The sequence below is a fragment of the Mesoplodon bidens genome (genome assembly GCF_964165515.1).
Source record: "Mesoplodon bidens genome assembly, chromosome: 11".
Taxonomy (NCBI): domain Eukaryota; kingdom Metazoa; phylum Chordata; class Mammalia; order Artiodactyla; family Ziphiidae; genus Mesoplodon; species Mesoplodon bidens.
Window position 1 is genome coordinate 2,733,249 of NC_138167.1, and position 19,744 is coordinate 2,752,992.

A 19,744-nucleotide genomic window follows, 5' to 3' on the forward strand; every position below is an offset into this window, starting at 1 on the left:
GAGTATAGTTGATTAATAATGTTGTGTTAGTTTAAGGTGTACAGCAAAATGATTAAGTTATACATATACATATGTCTATTCTTTTTCAAATTCTTTTCCCATTTAGGTTATAACAGAATATTGAGCAGAGTTCCCTGTGCTATACAGTAGGTCCTTGTTGGTTATCTGTTTTAAATATGAGGAGTGTGTACATGTCAATCCCAAACTCCCGTTCTATCCTTCCCCCCGACCCCAGTCCTTCCCCTTTGGTAACCACAAGTTCATTCTCTGTGAGTCTATTTCTGTTTTGTAAATAAGTTCATTTGTATCATTTTTTTTAGATTCCACATACAAGCGATATCATATGATACTTGTCTTGCTCTGACTTCACTTAGTATGATAATCTCTAGGTCCATCCATGTTGCTGTAAATGGCATTATTTCATTCTTTTTTATGGCTGAGTAATATTCCACTGTATATATGTACCACATCTTCTTTATCCATTGATCTGTCGATGGACATTTAAGTTGCTTCCATGTCTTAGCTATTGTAAACAGCACGGCAATGAACATTGGGGTGCATGTATTCTTTTGAGCCACGTTTTTCTCCAAATATATGCCCAGGAGTGGGATTGCAGGATCATATGGTAGCTCTATTTTTAATTTTTTAAGGAACCTCCATACTGTTCTCCATAGTGGCTGCACCAGTTTACATTCCCATCAACAGTGCAGGAGGGTCCCCTTTTCTCCACACCCGGTGCATAACAAGTTTTATCTTTTTCTTCCAGTTACAAAAGTAAGAAAATTTAGAAAACTAGGAAAAGGAAAAATAATCATCCATATTCTACCACCCAGAGAAGTCACCATTACCGTGTTCCTTCATCTTTTCTCCTGTTCATATGTGTTCATATATTTTACACTTGATTGTGCTTTGATCATAATATGTTAATTACTATATCTTCTTAATATACTTAGATCATGGTCTCAGCTTTGCTAGAAATACATTTGTATAATTTTAGATAGATCTTTTATAGGCATTTAGTAAATATTTATTAAATGAAGTGAATGAATCCTTACCTCTCTCTGTGTCTCAATTTTCCCATTTCTTAAGTGGGAAAATTTAATTTACAGGATCCTTAATTTGTAAGGATCCATGAAAGACTGTATATGCTGAAGTAGCTGGATCTCATCATCACTCCCCTGGCTGCGTTATCACAATTCTCCCCAGAGAGCGCTGCTGGAGAAGAAGCAGAGGAAGAAGCGCCTGGAGCCGCTCATGGTGCAGCCGAACCCAGAAGCCCGGCCACGTCGGTCAAAGCCAAAGCCGAGGGGAAGTGAGGAGCGCGCTCTGCTGGTGGAGCCTCAGGCCCCGCACAGCGGTGTCATCCTGCACGGTGTGTGTACTCAGGCAGCATCTCTGCCTGCTGCTGCGCGGTTTGCACAAACCTGGGGGAGGCAGGAGGATTCTCAGGTGGACCAAAAGGACAATATTAGCATCGTTACCAGGTACCTTCGTTTATCTTTATAATCCCATTCAGGGCCTTTGAGTTGGAATAAAAGCAGTGGTCTCGTCAGTGGAGGATACCTTAAAGTTCACAGCCGTCCTGGAACCGTTGTTTTAGATGCAAAATGAAAGTGTCCAGAACTGCCCACTTGAGGAGCTTCCAGGCTTGATTGTTGCCTCCTGGCAGAGTTAACCGTGAAGCCAGGAGCAGGTAGAGAGCACCCATTCTTCCAGTAGCCGGACTCAGAGGGACATCTGAGTCAGCGACGGGATAAAGGAAGAACAGGGTTAAACAACTCCAAAGCTAGCCCCCTCGGCTCCTGGTTTGGACGAGATCTGGATGGACTTCGGAGGACCTACTTGGCTTTCAGTCTCATTCTTAAGTTTCTAAAGCACAACATCAGGTACATTTACTTTAGTGGCAGTCAGGGCGTGTTGATAAAATAAACACCAGATAATAAAATGGATCCCTCTGTTATTAACAAATGTTAAAGAAGGGGAAGTGAACCGGTTTGGTGGTTCTTAATTCAGATCACGTACACCAAGACCATCCAGCCAAGTGGTGGATAATGCTTTCTTCTTTGTTCTTTTTGTTGGGCCCCTAGGCATTGATGGTCCCGCTGCCTTCCTGAAGCCAGATGCTCAAGACGTGGAAACCAGACTTCACGTTCTCTCAGTAGGATCTTCTGCCACGGAGGAGGATACTGAAGGAAGTGCTGATGCAGATAGCACTTGGGACCCTGCTTCCAAGCCAGATCTTCAGCAGATTCTCCAGAAACATGGTGAGGATTGGTAACAGTTTTGAGGCAGTGAGTTAGTTAAATAAAATATAAAACGGAATTCCCTGGCGGTCCAGTGGTTAGGACTCTGTGCTTTCACTGCCAAGGGCCCAGGTTTGATCCCTGGTCGGGGAGCTAAGATCCCACAAGCTATGTGATGCAGCCAAAATACATATATAAATGTGTGTGTGTGTGTGTGTGTGTGTGTGTGTGTGTGTGTGTGTGTGTGTGTGTGTGTGTGTGTGTGTGTGTGTGTGTGTGTGTGTGTGTGTGTGTGTGTGTGTGTGTGTGTGTGTGTGTGTGTGTGTGTGTGTGTGTGTGTGTGTAATATCAGCAGCATTAGCTACTATTACGGCTGTTTCCTTCCTTTTGCCATTTATTTTTGTCATCCCCACCCTGTTCCTTTGACTGAGTTGCCCCTCAGCACCCTACCCTGCCTCTGTTTCATGGTTTATATTCCTCTAGTGATAAGGGGAGAGATAAATAGCCAGCTTAGTGGAAACACAAATTGGATCAAAATATCCTTAAACTAATAATACTTTTTCCATTAGAGCTTGGTTTCTGCCACTGGGAGTTATTCTCATAAATATTCGTGTACGTTTCAGAGGTCCTTTGTAGTCTTCTCCTTCTTAGAAAACTAATTTTATAGTGAGAAGGAATTAAGCATCCCCTTTTCAGATGAGAAGACTGACAACCAGTAATGACTGGATATTTGCTGGGTACCTGCTTTGTCATAGGCGTTGCTGGGTACTGGGATATGTGAGTCAGGAGGTTCTACCACAGACTGGCAGGATAGATGTACATTCAAATGGATTCATATATTCATTCATTTAGAAAACATAAATTGAGGATATGCTATATATCAGGCCTTGTTCTAGGCACTTAGGATACAGTTGTGAACGAGGTTCCTGCCCTCGTGGAGCATTTATTCTGATTGAGGCTTCATGGACCTAAATAGCCAAGAGAGTGTGGAGGCGGGTGGTGCCCAACCAGAGGTGATCTGGAGGTGACGTCTAAGCCAGAGCGTGATGCGGGAAGACGAGCCGGCAGCTCAGAAGGGCTGGAGTGCAGAGCGCGAGGTGACAGGTGGGAAGGGGCCTGGAGAGACGTGGGCTGCAGGGGTGGGCGGGCTCCGATTACGTTGGGTGTTACAGGCCGAGCTAGGGTGTGGACTTGCTGTGAAGAGTCACAGGCACCTATGTGGGATTTGAAGCTGGAGTGATGGCAGATCTCGGCTGTGGAAAAATTACTCTGCGCTGTGAAGAACGAAGTGGAGCGGGCAAGGCTGGAAGCAGGAAGGCTAATGAGGTAGTCTGGCTGATGGCCTGATCTCGAGTTACATCTTGGTGTATAGAGTAGAAAGCAGGAGAAATAGAACCCCACTGCGGGGCAGCGAGAGGGACAAGAAGCACATCGAAGGAGGTGGCGACTAAGCGGAGGCGTGAGGGGTGCGTGTGCTCCTGTGCACGGCTGTCGCTCAGGAGCGGCTGGGGACTGACACTGAATGTCTTTTGCTTGTCAGGCACTTGACATACCTTATCTCAGTATGTGCGACAGTACTGTGAGGGGTTACACGTGTTAGCCTGTCCTTTTCCCATGTAAGAACACTGGTTCTCAGAAAGGCGAGGTAATTTGTTCTAGATCACACCGCTCGTTGGTTAGGCGGCAAACTTGGGCAGAAGACATTACGTTAGCAGAGGCATCGGGTGTATAGAGCATGATGTGTTTGTGGAAACGGGGGCAGGGTGTGGCGTGCTTTAGCGCTCAGCTCTGGGGCCAGCCAGCGTGGTTTGGAGTCTCAGCTCCGCCACCTCTGGCTGGTAAAGGGGAAGCAGCGCAACGTTTCTCTGCCTCCGTTTCCCTGTCTGTAATATGAATGTGGCCGTGGTAATTCTGTTACTTTCCTATCGTTATTGTAACAAAAGACAGTGAAAGATGTGGAGGAGCCAGAGCAAGGAAGACTCTCAGTTTAACCAAAAGCTACATTACTTACCCCAGGTCATCGAGCTGAATAGCGGCAGACCTAGATTTTCTGAGTCTTAGCCTAGCTCTTGATCCCTTACTGTAAATACCAAGCTCTCCCTTTTACTCTGCCCTATTAAATGACCGCTGTGTTCTTTCTCAGAATTGGCCTTTCAGGACCAGATGGGTTAATGCCTTTTTGAGTCTGAACAGGTTGCATCTGGACCATAAAAGCCATTAAGTGCTCTCTTGACTAAGGCTTAAGAAGTGTCCGTTTGGAACATAACGTTCCTCAAGTGGGGATCCAGTTTGCTTGTCTTACAAGTTTGGAAGAAATCCTTGATCTCCATCTTAAAACATGTATTCACATAAACTGAGCTCTTGGTACAAATATGGCATTTGAACACATAGTACTAACATTGTAAATCACCTATACTTCAATTAAAAAAAGAAGAAGAAAACGTAGTACTGAGTGAAGATACCCACATGAGAGTGAGATCCCTAGAGTTTTATGCGTTTTGCTACCCGTCCCCAAAAATTAACGTTTTAGGAAAGAAAACAGAAAGAAAGAAATGTCCTTCACAAACCAAAGAATTTTTTAAATAATAGCTTTATTGAGATATAATTCACATACCATACAATTCACCCATGTAAAGTGAACAATTGATTGGTTCTTTAGTGTATTCACAGAGGTCTGCAGCCATCACCACAATCAATTTTAGAATGTTGTCTGACGCCAAAGAAAGTTCACACTTGTTAGCAGTCACTTCCCATTTCCCTCCAACTCCCCATCCCTGGGCAGCCACCAGTCTACTTTCTGTCTCTGCACATTTGCCTGTTCTGGTGTTTCCTATAAACAGAATCAGCCATACTCTGTGTGGTCCTTTATGCCTGGCTTTCACTTCGCATCATGTTTTCAGAGTTCATCCATGTTGTAGCCTGTGTCAATGCTTCCTTCTTTTCTGTCGTTGAATCACATTCCGTTGTATAGATAAGCCACGTTTTGTTCCTCCCTTTATCAGTTGACGGCCATTTGGGTGGTTTCCACTCTGGCTCTTATGAATAATGCTGCTATAAATAGTTACACATAAGTTTTTGTATGGACATATGTTTTCCCTTGAGATTAACTTTTTAACTGGCCTTAGTCTTATCCTTGGGTGTCCTTGAGAGAAACTTGATACCGTTTATTTGTGAACTGTGTACAATAGACCATCAGTGTCCGTCCTCTGAGGTGGGTGAATGTGGGCAGCACTGCTTGTTGCTCAGTCTCCTTGTCATGTGGGATTCTGGGGCTGTTCCAGCTATTGTATGAGGGGTGACTTCACCTTGCAGACCACAGAGGAAAGCGAGGTGGGTCTCGCCCGTAGCTCTGACCCTTTCTCTTGGGCAGAAATGCTTCTCCTGGAGCATCATCCTCTCACGTGTAAATCTGAGTGTCGTGCTTCTTTTAGAACACACCCTTTGTGTCCCCTAAACAAGCAAGAGACAAAACAAAAAATAAGACTTGGCAGTCCCTCCTCCTCAAACTCATACAAATGTGAGGATAAAATGAAAAAATAGTTTCTAATCAGATAGTTTGAAGTTTTCTGTAAAAGGTCCAAGGTAGTAGTACTTCAAACATTCCCAACTCAAATTCATTCACAAGACTAACGATGAACAAAATGTAGGAAAACAAAGAAGTAACTGATAGAGACATCTATTGCGTAAAATGTGCATAGCGTTTACCATTTTAACCGTTTGTAAGTGCCCAGCTCGGGTGGCATTAGGTACGTTCACCCTGTTGTGCAGCCATCACCGCCGTCATCTCCAGAACTTTCTCATCTTCCCAGACTGAGACTCTGTCCCCATCAAACACCAACTCCCCATCCCCCGCCCCACCCCCAGCTCCTGGCAACCGCTGTTATGCTTTCTGTCTCCATGAATTTGACTATTCTAGGCCTCATAAAAGTAGAATCATAAGGTATTTGTCCTTTTTGTGTCTAGCTTATTTCACTTAGCATAATGTCTTTAAGATTCATTCATGTTGTAGCCTGTGTCAGAATTTCATTCCTTTTTAAGGCTGAATAACATTCTATTTATGTATATACAGCAGTTTGTTTATTCATCAGTTGGTGGATGGTTGGGTTGTTTCCACCTTTGGAAACCTGTGAATGATGCTGCTGTGAACATTGGTTGTTCAAGTATCTGTCTGAGTCTCTGCTTTGAGTTCTTTTGGGTATACACCCAGAAGTGGAATTCCTGGATTATATGGGAATTCTGTATATATATTTTTAGGAACCACTATGTTGTTTTCTACAGTGGCTGCATAAGTTTACATTGCCACCAGCAATTTCTCCACATCCTCACCAACACTTATTTTCTGTTTTTTGTTTTTTATAATAATCATCCCAGTGATTGTCAGGTGGTTTCTCATTGTGATTTTAATTTGCATTTCCCTAATGACTAGTGATGTTGAGCATCTTTTCATGTGCTTATTGGCCATTTATGTATCTTCTTTGGAGAAATGTCTGTTCAAGTCCTTTACCCATTTTTTAAGAAAAAGTATTTATGTATTTATGTATTTATTTTTGGCTGCGTTGGGTCTTCGTTGCTGTGCGTGGGCTTTCTCTAGTTGTGGCGAGCGGAGCCCACTCTTCGCTGCGGTGCGCGGGCTTCTCACTGCGGTGGCTTCTCTTGTTGCGGAGCGCAGGCTTCAGTAGTTGTGGCGCGCAGGCTCAGTAGTTGTGGTTTGCGGGCTCTAGAGCGCAGGCTCAGTAGTTGTGGCACTCAGGCTTAGTTGCTCCGTGGCATGTGGAATCTTCCTGGACTAGGGCTCGAACCCGTGTGCTCTGCATTGGCAGGTGGATTCTTAACCACTGTGCCACCAGGGAAGCCCTCTTTACCCATTATTGAATTGGGTTTGTTTTTGTTGCTGTTGAGTTATATATTCTGGATATTAATCGTTTATCAGATATATGATTTGCAAAAGAGGATAAATTAGGGAACGGAACAGCAGGAAGGGAAAACAAGGGATGGATCTAGGTGAGAATATGAAGAAAGAATTGTCAAAATTTGGATTAAATAGCTATGTTTTAAGTCAGAACAGCTTGGACTTTTTAAGCAAGGAAGTTAAAATTATATTTGGTTCAGAGGTCTCTGGCCCTTTTTGACAGTTTCTCCCTTTCTGTCAGGTATCTCAGGGAGTCTGAACTTTGATGAGGAGGAGACTGATGGGGAGGAGGAAGAAGGGAAACAACCAGGATCTCACTCGTCCTATTCAGAGGCCGAGAGACCCAGTTCTGCATCCAGCCAGAAGCCAGCCACAGTATGTAGTTCTGAAACGTCTTCCTCTGAGCTAATTTCACTGCTTCCTAACCACATCTCCGGTATTTAAATGCCATTACTGGATGAGGGCTGCTTCAAAGATTTAAGCTGGAATTTACACTTCAAGTCCACGACTCCCTAATTTCTTGCGTCTTGAACCAGCTTCTGTGAAGCCGTATCCCATTTTCATACTTTGCTGCTGCATTACTCCCAATACTCGTATACCTATTTAACTTCTCAGAGTTTTTCCCTACCTTGTCAGAAGACTGAGACATACAGGTAAATCAGTAAATTATTTTGTCCTTTAAGTGTTTCTCAAAGAGAATATGAGGTTTCCTGACCCAGCCGCCTACTGCTCACATATGGCTGTTCTTTCAGGATACAGGAGCTTCCGGAACTGCAGCCCAGCACACTGATAACCAGCTGGGAGAAATAGAGAATTTAGAGGGCTTCGCATACAGTCCTGCCCCTCGAGGTGTCACAGTGAAGTGTCGGATAACTCGGGATAAAAAAGGAATGGATCGGGGGCTTTTCCCTACCTACTATATGCACTTGGAAAAGGACGAAAATCGGAAGGTATGAGAAGTGGGTCTTTTTTGTTTTGTTTCGTTTTGGCTGTGTCAGGCCTTAGTTGTGGCATGTGGGCTCCAGAGTGTGTGGGCTCAGTAGTTGAGGCACTGGGCTTAGTTGCCCCGAGGCATGTGGGATCTTAGTTCCCTGACCAGGGATCGAACCTGCGTCCCCTGCATTGGAAGGTGGATTCGCAACCACTGGACCACCAGGGAAGTCCTGAGAAGTGGTTCTTAAGACAGATCTTGAGATGGAGGGAAGAGTGCTGTGGGCTGGGTCGTTGATGGTCTTACGATGGGGGGTGGGGATGGGGGAGCACCTGGGGGAGCAGCAGTGTTCGACAGGAACTCGGCTATACTTACGAGTTCCCAAGTGCTGCGTTCTCACTGTCTTCAAAGAGGTCATAGTCTAATAGTCAAAACCTACCCACCCCGCAAAGAGAAAGTCTTATCCAGAAGGTAAGAGGATGGAAGAGACTATTTGAATGTAATTATTTTTACCTCCATCCCTTTTTCGGGGTGGGGGAGTTTCCAGTGTGCTCTTTGATTTTGATTATGACAGTGTGGAAGAAAGAAGGGTTTAGGGAATAGGAGGAATTGCAAGTGGAATGTCTTGTTTTTCATCCTAGGAATTCTAATTTACTTTATACATAAATTTGAGGCAGTTAATACTTGCTAATGAACAATGTATTTTGTAATACCAGGTCTAAGTGGATGATTTTAAGAGCCTAGAAATGTGGGCTTCCCTGGTGGCGCAGTGGTTGAGAGTCCGCCTGCCGATGCAGGGGACACGGGTTCGTGCCCCAGTCCGGGAAGATCCCACGTGTCGCGGAGCGGCTGGGCCCGTGAGCCATGGTCGTTGAGCCAGTGCATCCAGAGCCTGTGCTCCGCAATGGGAGAGGCCACAACAGTGAGAGGCCCGCGTACCGCAAAAAAAAAAAAAAAAAAAAAAAAAAAAAAAGAGCCTAGAAATAAGATGATGATAGTAGATATTAATGTTGTTATAACCACTGTCTACTGAGTGTTTACAGTTACCAGGTGTGTGCTAAATGCTTTATGTATATTATTACCTACAACCCTTAGGACAACGCTGTAAGATAGGATTTCTTATCCCAGCCTAGGGATTGCCCCCAAACACACTAAGGAGTGGCAGAGCCAGATTCAAACCTGTATCTCTTGGATTCCAGAGTGCCCCCCTTCCCTTAGTTACTGCCCTCTCCTGCTTCCTTATTATTGTCCAAGTCGAGGAGTGTTTGGGAAGGATGCATAAATACGACAGTGTTCGTATCGCTGAAGTCGCAGGAGTTTAGAACAACAACGTACAAAATGCAGCAAGAAGCATCAGGAGAGCCGTTGCAGGGAGAATGGGAAGCACAGTGTCCAGGGTCCTGCCTCTTCCAAAGGTGGAAGGACTCTTACTCATGAAATTGGATGAAGCTTTTTAAAAAAGTCACTGGAGGCTTTAGGGATAAAGTTGTAAATAATGATATGGAGAATCAAGCTAGTGAATTTAGAAAAATTGTGCACTAGGGGAAACCCTGATAGTGAATTCTGAGAAGCATTATAAGGATTAGAAAAAGTGATAAGGACCCAGAGATTGGTCTTCTCCCAGAAAACCCCAAATGGCAGGTACACTGGTGCTACGATAGGGCATGGAGGCCCCTCAGGGGCCCGAGGCCACAGAGCTCGCGGGGTCAGGGCCGGGGGCAAGGATTGGCTACCCCTCACCCAGCTGGGCCGCCTGGTCAGGGCTCTGGAGGAGACCCGTCTCTTCTGCTCATCCATCCGGGAATCCGAGATGACTGACTCTTCCCTGGGAGCATCCCTCCTTCAAGGATGAGGTTTTGACAATGATGCCTGAGCATAACCTGTTCTGCCCTGCGGCCCAGCGTCAAGGCATTTGTTGCTATTGGGGGTTGAAGTGGACAGATGCTGGTCTGGGTGTTCAGTGCTTCAAGGAGATCGCCACTGCCATCGTGAGGCCATCGCTCTGGCCAAGTTCTCCGTAGTCCCCATGTGGTGAGGCTACTGGGGGAACAGGATCGGCCAGCCCCAGACCATCCCTGCAGGCTGACCGACCACTGTGGCTCTGGGCCGGTGCCTCTCATGCTGCCCCGGCACACTGGCGTCATCCCAGCCGCTGTGCCCGAGAAGCTGGTGCTGGCTGGCGTGGACGATGCTGCACCTTGGCCAGGGGTTGCACCGCTGCCCTGGGCAGCTTTGCCAAGGCCACCTCTGTGCTGTCTCCAAGACCTAGGCTGCCTCACCCCCGAGCTCTGGAGGGAGACCATGTTCACTGATTGTCCCTGTCAGGGGTTCACTGAGCGTCCTGTAATGACCCACACCAGGTCTCCATGCTGGAGACCCAGGCTCCAGCTGTGGCCACCACATCGTTTTTCTGCAAGAAAAGTCAAAGTGAATTAAACCTGTTTAAAAAAAAAAAAAAAGACCCAGAGACGGACTGCTTGGTACATGATAGGCAGTTGCTAAATATTTGCTAACTAAATAGGTAGGACAAACATGGCAGTTCTCTTGAGTGCATTTTTTACTGAAAAATTTTTTTCCTTTTCTAGATATTTCTTCTTGCAGGTAGAAAGCGGAAAAAGAGCAAAACATCCAACTACCTTATCTCCACTGATCCAACAGATTTATCTCGTGAAGGGGAAAGTTATATTGGCAAACTCAGGTGAGAGCAGCCTTATATCCTGTCCTGCTCTTCTGATGGTTTGATTCCTGTAGTTTCAGAACAATCCATATCGGTTTTACAATGAGCCGGTCAATGTCATCTAAAAAAATAAAGTTAATAGAAAGTCTAAGGCCCTTCCTTGTTTTAAGGCTAGATCTTTGAGAAAATGATGATGACCCCTTGACCTTTGGAGAGTGGGCCGAGAGGCTGTCCCATACCTCTCCTAGCTTGTGTTTGTATGGGAGAAAAATACAGATCATTGTGGTGGCTTTGTCTCTTGATTCTAGGTCCAACCTCATGGGGACCAAGTTTACAGTTTATGACCATGGTGTCAGCCCGGCCAAGGCCCAGGGTCTGGTAGAAAAGGCCTGCACGCGGCAGGAGCTGGCCGCCGTCTGCTACGTGAGTGCCGCCTCCCGTTTCCCCAGCCTCCTGGCGTCCCGGCCCTGGGCTTGCAGTCCCCGTCCCAAGCTTGTTTCTGTGTACTCAGGTTATTTATGAATTGCCAAGTTGAGCTGTATTTACTGTTTCAGCCGCCCTCACTCATCTCCTCCTCTCTCAGTGCCGCTGTGTTAACGCAGGCCTTCCTTACCCCTTACCCGCTGGCTCGCGGTTACCGTAAGTTGGAAGCCGGTCTCTGCTTCCCGCCCTCTTGACCTGGTTCACCCTGTACAGCTGCTGCTGCTCTTCTCCTGCTCCACAGCCCCTCAGGCTGCCCAGCCCCTGAGTCTAGAATCAAGCCTGGACACTGCACCTCTCCCTGCCGGCTCCCCGGGGGGCACGCTCCCTGCGCGTTCCCGTCATTCTAGCCGCTCCTCCCGTCCCTGCGCCCCGCCTGCGAGCCTGCCCTGCCCCTCCTTGCCTCTGCCTGTCCCCCAGCGTCAGCAGAGGGGTCTCTCCCGACACTAGATGTGCTTGGTGCTCCCCTCGGTGCCCCGCGCCTCCTCCAGCGCCCCGGACTGCTTCTTCAGCACCATCCTTCTCTGCCAGTTCGTAAAGTCCCATTCACCGCTGTTTCCATGTGAACACGGACCTGGCGCGTAGTGGGCATGCGAAGTTGTGGAGTCAAAGAAGCAAGAAGGAATTAACCCGACTCAGTTGTTACTTTGATCCCAGAGTCTCAATTTGCCATCAGTTGGAATTAATCTCATTACTTGATTCCCATGAGATTTTATCTAAGTGACTGAGAATCATTTGACTTAACACTTTATAATGTATAGATGTTTTCTCTTAGCTTCAGAATCAATTAAGTATTTTAACTATGCATGACTTTGTGTGTATGTATATGAATACACATATATCCATGTACTTAATGTACTTATTTTATTCATATATAATCTGCCTAGTTTGACAGGCATTTGATTTTTTTTACCTCCAGATACAGGTCCTAATTAATTAATTAATTAATTTATTTATTTATTTATTTATTTATTGTTTGTTTGTTTGTTTGTTTTGCGGTACGCGGGCCTCTCACTGTTGTGGCCTCTCCCGTTGTGGAGCCTGCTCTCCCGTTGCGGAGCATAGGCTCCGGACGCGCAGGCTCAGCAGCCATGGCTCACGGGCCCAGCCACTCCGCGGCATGTGGGATCTTCCCGGACTGGGGCACGAACCCGTGTCCCTTGCATCAGCAGGCGGACTCTCAATCACTGCGCCACCAGGGAAGCCCGGTCCTATTTAATTTAAACTGTAATTCTCACTCTATATCATATAGTGCCGTGTCCTCATTGGGAAATAGATATTTATTGAAGATGACAAAATTGGACAGTATGCTCATAATTGTCTGAAATTTCACTTAAAGCTAAAGAGTAAGAGTAGGGTTTCAAGCCTGTAGAGTGTTTTAAATTCAAATGTTCAAATTAGGTTTAAAAAGAGGAAACAGTCTTATTTTCCTGGGCTTGATTCTCCGTCTCTCTTTGTTTAACTACAGTGAAGTAATAGAATAGTGTTTAGTGCTCTCCACATTGTCCCCGTTTTACATGCCCAGGAGGGCCTTGCGTTAAGAATGAGGTCTTGTGTGCTTCCCTGATGGCGTAGTGGTTAAGAATCCGCCTGCCGATGCAGGGGACACAGGTTCGATCCCTGGTCCGGGAAGATCTCACATGCCACGGAGCAACTAAGCCCGTGCGCCACAACTACTGAGCCTGTGCTCTAGAGCCCGCGAGCCACGACTACTGAGCCCACGCGCTGAAACTACTGAGCCTGCACTCTAGAGCCTGTGAGCCACAACTGCTGAGCCCACGTGCCACAACTACTGAAGCCCATGTGCCTACAGCCCGTGCTCCACAACAAGAGAAGCCACCGCCATGAGAAGCCAGCGCACCACAACAAAGAGTAGCCCCCGCTCGCCGCAACTAGAGAAAGGCGCGCGCAGCAACGAAGACCCAGTGCAGCCATAAATAAATAGATAGATAGATAGATAGACGCAGCCATAAATAGATAGATAGGTAGGTAGGTAGATTGATAGAAAGAAAATGCATGGTATTAAAAAAAAAAAAAAGAATGAGGCCTCGTCTTCATTTCTGTTTCAAGTTCCTGTTTATTTCCCTCTCTTCCAGGAAACAAATGTACTCGGATTTAAAGGCCCGAGGAAAATGTCTGTGATCATCCCAGGGATGAATATGAATCATGAACGAATCCCATTTCAGCCACGAAATGTAAGTAAGAACATATTTCATCAACAAAGGACTCTAACAACAAGACTGCGATACAGGCAAGATGAATAGAAAACAGTGTTGATTCCTCCTGAGCCCAGCCTGGAGAGTGGCCCACTCTTCCTCAGGAGAGCCAGCCCTCCAGACCCTCGGGGTAGGTGCTGTTGCTAACGTGGTTGATTTGCAACAAACGAGAGTCCAAATGTCTTGAGAAGCACATATTGCACAGTTCTATTTTTTTAAACAAACAATAAATATACTTTCAATGAAAAAAAAAAAAGAAGGGCTTCCCTGGTGGCGCAGTGGTTGAGAGAGTCCACCTGCTGATGCAGGGGACGCGGGTTCGTGCGCCGGTCCAGGAAGATCCCACATGCGCGGAGCGGCTGGGCCCGTGAGCCATGGCCGCTGAGCCTGCGCGTCCGGAGCCTGTGCTCCACAACGGGAGAGGCCGCAACAGTGAGAGGCCCGCCTACCACAAAAAAACCCACTGGGTCTGCAAAGAGAGACGCTAGTTATTCTATAAGAATCCAACGAAGCTCTGTTGGCTCTGTTTCTGTTTTACTTTCTGAAACGAAGGAAATAGGCCCCTTCTCTGCTTCCCACCTCAACAGCCTTGAGGGTGAGCGGTTTGCGATGGTCCTCAGCACACACTCCTCTCCTGCAGGACCGCGAGAGCTTGCTTTCAAAGTGGCAGAACAAAGCCATGGAGAACTTGATCGAGCTGCACAACAAGTCCCCCGTCTGGAACGATGACACCCAGTCCTACGTCCTGAACTTCCACGGCCGGGTCACTCAGGCCTCTGTGAAGAACTTCCAGATAGTCCACGAAAATGACCGTAAGCCCCAGGAAGAGAGGTGTTCTGACAGGATTCGGATGAGCGGTGCCCCTCATTGGTGGGAAGTTACACTCAGGAGAGCATGACTTACGAAAGAAATGACCTCCTCGGAGGGACAGAGCTACAGTCTTGCAGTCGGCCGTCAGGGCCGCTGAGTTGAGGGCAGGAGCGTGTGAGGGGTCTCTTGTGGCAACCGGAGGAGTCCTGGGGTGCTGCTCGGGGGGGCAGAGGCATAGGCCCTTCCTCAGGAAAGGTTCTTGCCCTTCTGGCCCCCCCCGAGCTTGCGCCGTTCTGCCTCTTGCTCTTCCGGCCCCCCCCCCCCGAGCTTGCACTGCTCCCCTCTTGCCCTTCCGGCCCCCCCCGAGCTTGCACTGCCCCCCCGCCCTTCCGGCCCCCCCGAGCTTGCACTGCTCCCCTCTTGCCCTTCCGGCCCCCCCCGAGTTTGCGCTGCTCCCCCTTGCCCTTCCGACCCCACCCCGAGCTTGCACTGCCCCCCCCTTGCCCTTCCGGCCCCCCCTGAGCTTGCGCTGCTCCCCCTTGCCCTTCCGACCCCACCCCGAGCTTGCAGTGTCCCCCCTTGCCCTTCTGACCCCCCTGAGCTTGTGCTGCACCCCCCCTTGCCCTTCCGACCCCACCCCGAGCTTGCACTTCCCCCCCTTGCCCTTCCGGCCCCCCCTGAGCTTGCGCTGCTCCCCCCTCTTGCCCTTCCGGCCCCCCCGAGCTTGCACTGCCCCCCTTGCCCTTCCGGCCCCCCCGAGCTTGCACTGCCCCCCCTTGCCCTTCTGGCCCCCCCGAGCTTGCACTGCCCCCACCTCTTGCCCTTCCGGCCCCCCCGAGCTTGCACTGCCCCCCCTTGCCCTTCCGGCCCCCCCGAGCTTGTGCTGCTCCGCCTCTTGCCCTTCCAGCCTCCCCCCCGGAGTTTGCACTGCACCCCCACGTCTTGCCCTTCCCTGCTGGTCTGGGCAGGGAGCCGAGTGGAGTCGCAGTAGAGCCTTGGTCGTGCTCGGCAGGCACTCTTGGTCAGGCCACTTTCCATCTTTCTAAGGGTTTCCCATTTTAAAGAGACCTATTTGGAGGATGTCTTCCTTACCTCCTGACGTCCTGATCTCTCTCTGCCTCTAGCTGACTACATAGTCATGCAGTTTGGACGTGTGGCCGATGACGTGTTCACCCTGGACTACAACTACCCGCTGTGCGCGCTCCAGGCCTTCGCCATCGGGCTCTCCAGCTTCGACAGCAAGCTGGCCTGTGAATGACAGCTGAGCAGGCGCTGTGCTTTCTCTCTGCAGAGCTTTCTGGAGCACGTAGCCGCTGCTCTTGCGCTTGCCCAGGACACGGAGAGTGACAGGCCCCCCTTTTGGAATGGTCCCTGAAAGTATGTATGTAGATGTGCAAGGATGCACATATGTGTGTGTACACACATATGTACACACACACCTCTTCTCGGGGTCTCACAGCCCTGGTCAGGGGTCACAGCTTGACTCGGGTGAGAGACTGTCCAGAGCTCACGGTGACTGTGAAGTCACCGCCCAGTGGTCAGAATCCCGTTCTTGGAAACTTGCAGCCAGAAGCAGCTTCTCATGCTTCAGTACTTGGGTCTCTTTTTTTGCAAAACTTTTCAGAGAGGGACATTCCCTGAATTACCTTTAGTCTCCAGGTCTGCAGAGTTTTTCTGTAAGTGGGCGGCGGGCTGGTCCCGGCTGTAGGGTATCTCTGCCCGCTGTGGGCTTGGGCATCTTCCAGAACGGCCATGTCGTGAGAGCACCTGAGTGGGGACAGTGCCTCCAGGAAGTGCAGGCCTGCAAGTCGGATCTGAAGCGGCACCCGGCCTCATCCGCTGTGACGTAGCCTTGTCTTTGCTTTGGCCACGGTGGTTTCCAGAGTGTCATTTACCGTTGGTGATCATTCCTCACCCATGGCGGGGGCCCTGGGAAAAGCGCTCCTCTCTGCCGTCTCTGTGGGGGAGTGTGGTGCCCGTTCCACAGAGCCAGCCACTGTCCCTCAGCTCGGGAGGCACCGTGTCACGGTCCCCCTTCCCTTAGGGCCAGCTGGCTGGCTGCAGTCTCAGAGTGGCTCTGGCCCAGTTTGTGATCAGTGATGTGAGCAATTTATGTACTTGTCTTTTTGTTTGTTTGTTTTTGCGGTACGCGGGCCTCTCACTGTTGTGGCCTCTCCCGCTGCGGAGCACAGGCTCCGGACGCGTAGGCTCAGCGGCCATGGCTCACGGGCCTAGCCGCTCCACGGCATGTGGGATCTTCCCGGACCGGGGCACGAACCTGTGTCCCCTTCATTGGCAGGCGGACTCTCAACCACTGCGCCACCAGGGAAGCCCGATGTACTTGTCTTAATCGCAGGGTAGGCTGCAAGCACAACCTCTAGAGGTGGCCTAGTCTGCTTTCGACTGAGAGGGATTTGACAGAGGCCTTCACCATCTTCAGCCCAGGAGTGCGTCCCCGCTGGGTTACTGTGGAGCCGTTAGTGCAGACTCACCTGTAGCCCGCGTGGGAGGGGAGAGAACAGTGTGTGTGGAACTTCCCATTGTCACTGCCCAGAGGGGCGAGGACCGGGCCTGGCTGGCAGAGCTTGGGCCTCTCTTCTTGGCTTAAGTGTCATCAGCCCCTGAGGCCTGGTTCATCCTTGGCGGATCACGTCCTGTCACTTTTCCTCACGGACTGTAAGAGTTTTGCTAAGCCATTCAGATTGTTAGCCTCTCCCAACAAATCACGTGACTCTGCTGCTAGTTCACGGCCTCCGCGTGCATCCGAGTCCTGAGGATCCAGGAACACCATGAGCTCTGCATTGGTGTCGGCCACCTTCCAGGCCTCGTGCGCCAAGCTGTCTGCCAGCCTGGGGCCAGGCATCGGCGGCTTTCGCTTCGTCCCGTCCCTTCTGTGGACGTCCTTTCTGTCCCTGCTTCTATCCCTGCTCCACATCACATAGCAGCGGGAAGGAAAGAGACCCGGGGGGTGAGCAGACCCGCGGCTCACCCCACGGGTAAGTCCCACCCGCTCTGCCCTGACACGGCTGCTTCCCCTCAAGTGCCTCACTCATCAGGTGCCCGCCAGGCCCGCGGGACCACTGAGCTGACCCTGGAAATGGAAGGCTGTTCACTCGTCTCCTGTTGGAGAATATGAAGTGTCTGGGGAAGGGGGGCCGGGGGCGCTGGATCTGACCTTGCTTCCTCCTGCCCGCTCTGGTGCAGACACATACCCCAGCTCCATGTCCTTCCTGCTTGAGCGTGCAGGTGATCGGTCTTACATGAATCATGTTTATACCTTTTGTATGCTACAGAAATAAAAAAGGATTTATATAAAAACGTGAGTGTTGCCGTTCCTCCTCCAGACTCCTGCCCCTCGCCTGCCTCCTACCATCATGTTCTGTCACAGTAATTCCATCGCTTGGCCACAGTGAACCAGTCAGTTCTTTGAAGCCAAGTGGGTATCACCGAAGTTTTCATCCAGGTAGAGCAGGGTCTGCAGACTCAGGGATCTGCGTCCTGGCGACTGTAGACTCACCGTGTGTGCGATGCTGAGAGTGTCCTGGGTAGGTGACGGAGCTGAGGCTGAGCAGGGGAGCCAGAGGGCAGCCGCCTGCACTGGTCAGCCTCCTGGGTCAGCTGCATTGGTGTTGCTTCCTGATTCAGCCGCAGAGCAAATTAAATACCTGATAATGACAGGGACCCCGTGTCTTAGCTCTAAGTGTTCACATTTAAAGCTTCCTTATACGGACAAGTTGAGAAAAGTGTGTTCACAAGTCTCGCTGAGGCCTTCCTGCTCGGTGTCACGGGGATGGACGAGTGGCGTGGAAGCAAGCGGGAAGAGCCCAAAGAGCAGGACGAGAGCCGGAGTCGGTCTGATTTCTGTGGCTTGGCTTCTCTTCCACATGATTCTTTATGGCCAAACAGGTTATTTGCAACACAGTTTTATACACTTTTCAGTGGCCAGGAATATCAATGGTCATTGATACGAAAGACACCAGCAAGTGGTGTTTCAACGTCTAAACAGGACTGCAAAAAGCTTTTTTTTTTTTTTTTTTTTTTGCGGTACGCGGGCCTCTCACTGTTGTGGCCTTTCCCGTTGCGGAGCACAGGCTCCGGACGCGCAGGCTCAGAGGCCATGGCTCACGGGCCCAGCCGCTCCGCGGTATGTGGGATCCTCCCGGACCGGGGCACGGACCCGTGTCCCCTGCATCGGCAGGCAGACTCTCAACCACTGTGTCACCAGGGAAGCCCCAAATAGCTCTTTTTGATTAGAAGGTTAGTAGGTGAGAAAAAGGAATGAATGAGAATCAATTCCCTTCCTTTCTGTTTCTCTTTTTTGGCTTGTGGGATGTTAATTCCCCAGTCAGGGATCGAACCCATGCCCCCTGCATTGGGAGTGCGGAGCCCTAACCACTGGACCGCCAGGGAATTCCCAATTCCCTTCCTTTAGACAGCAGCACGGGTGCAGAAATAAAGAGACGGTTCAACTCAGAGTCCCTGGGTTCTGGCCCTTTTCCTGCCAGTGATTTGGAGGTTTTGAATTACCTGATCTCCTGTTCCTGAGTGATAAGAGTGCTGGCAGCCACCCGGAATTCCCGAGTGTGTTTTGAATCAAGGTCTCTGCTTCTCTCGTGGACAGCTACGTGCCGTTCGTAGCTGGAGAGGCCTGGGGAGGAGCCCCTGGAGGCTGGAGCCAAGGGCCTAGAGAGGGGAGACTGGAATGGCGGGAGCGCGCCCCGGGGAAGGGCGTGGCCGCGCTGGCAGAGAAAACTTAGGGGCGTTGCGAGCTGTCCCCCTCCGCAGAGTGGCTCCTGCCCGTGTGCTCGCGCCACGTGTGCCACGCCTCCAGCCCCTGGTCCTCCTAAACTTCCCCACGTAGACCCCTGCCGGGGGCTCGCCCAGGACTGGTTAGATTCTGCCCCGCCCCTCACACATTTCTTGGCCAGGTGCATGTGGGCTAGTTTTGCCCCCTCTCCCTGCTTCGGTCTCCGAGCTATTGTAGTCTGTGTGTACCCTTCACAGGTCCTACAACTCTTCCCTCTCCAAAAACCGGGGATGCGGGCATGGGGATGCCGCGCGGTCAGTGCGGTTTTCAGGCAAGCTCTCCCGAAACCGCGGGCAGCTCCCTGGCACCACCTACTGACCCAGGGGGCACATTACAAGTGCATTAACATGATGAGCACAGGTTCTGCAACCCAGATGAGGCGACTTCACAGTGGACCCTGTTGTCATGACTCTCTCGAAGGTCTGGGAACAGTAGCATTTGTGGAGTGTAGAAAGTGGAGGAATTCCAGGCAGAACGCGTGGGCTCTGGCCCCAAATGCCTGGGCATTTGGTGTAGGAGAGGGGCAAATATCAACATTATTTTTATTAATGTTGTTTTAAAATGGGATAATGCATTTCGGTTGACTTTTTTAGCCATGCAATTAGGCAAAATGGTTTATAAACGCTCATAAAGCAATTTAAGGTGGTTTTCCAGGGACTCTGGTGAGAGGA

General features: G+C 49.7%; 1 protein-coding gene across 5 annotated transcripts in view; it reads left to right on the top strand.

The window, feature by feature from the left end:
* The window catches only part of TULP3 (TUB like protein 3), a 42,568-nt gene extending 26,141 nt beyond the window's left edge, over nucleotides 1-16,427 (top strand). For 2 of the 5 annotated variants that reach the window (XM_081248154.1, XM_081248157.1), the window contains 9 exons: nucleotides 1,207-1,372; nucleotides 2,088-2,264; nucleotides 7,394-7,527; nucleotides 7,905-8,102; nucleotides 10,669-10,781; nucleotides 11,069-11,183; nucleotides 13,337-13,435; nucleotides 14,097-14,268; nucleotides 15,391-16,427. In XM_081248154.1, the coding sequence (XP_081104280.1) occupies nucleotides 1,207-1,372; nucleotides 2,088-2,264; nucleotides 7,394-7,527; nucleotides 7,905-8,102; nucleotides 10,669-10,781; nucleotides 11,069-11,183; nucleotides 13,337-13,435; nucleotides 14,097-14,268; nucleotides 15,391-15,524 (1,308 nt within the window). In that variant the 3' untranslated portion in view covers nucleotides 15,525-16,427. Of the gene's footprint in view, nucleotides 1-106; nucleotides 147-1,089; nucleotides 1,373-2,087; nucleotides 2,265-7,393; nucleotides 7,528-7,904; nucleotides 8,103-10,668; nucleotides 10,782-11,068; nucleotides 11,184-13,336; nucleotides 13,436-14,096; nucleotides 14,269-15,390 lie in introns of all 5 variants that reach the window. The other 3 variants (XM_081248158.1, XM_081248155.1, XM_081248156.1) reach the window with 3 other exon arrangements.
* Nucleotides 16,428-19,744: the final 3,317 nt, after the last annotated feature.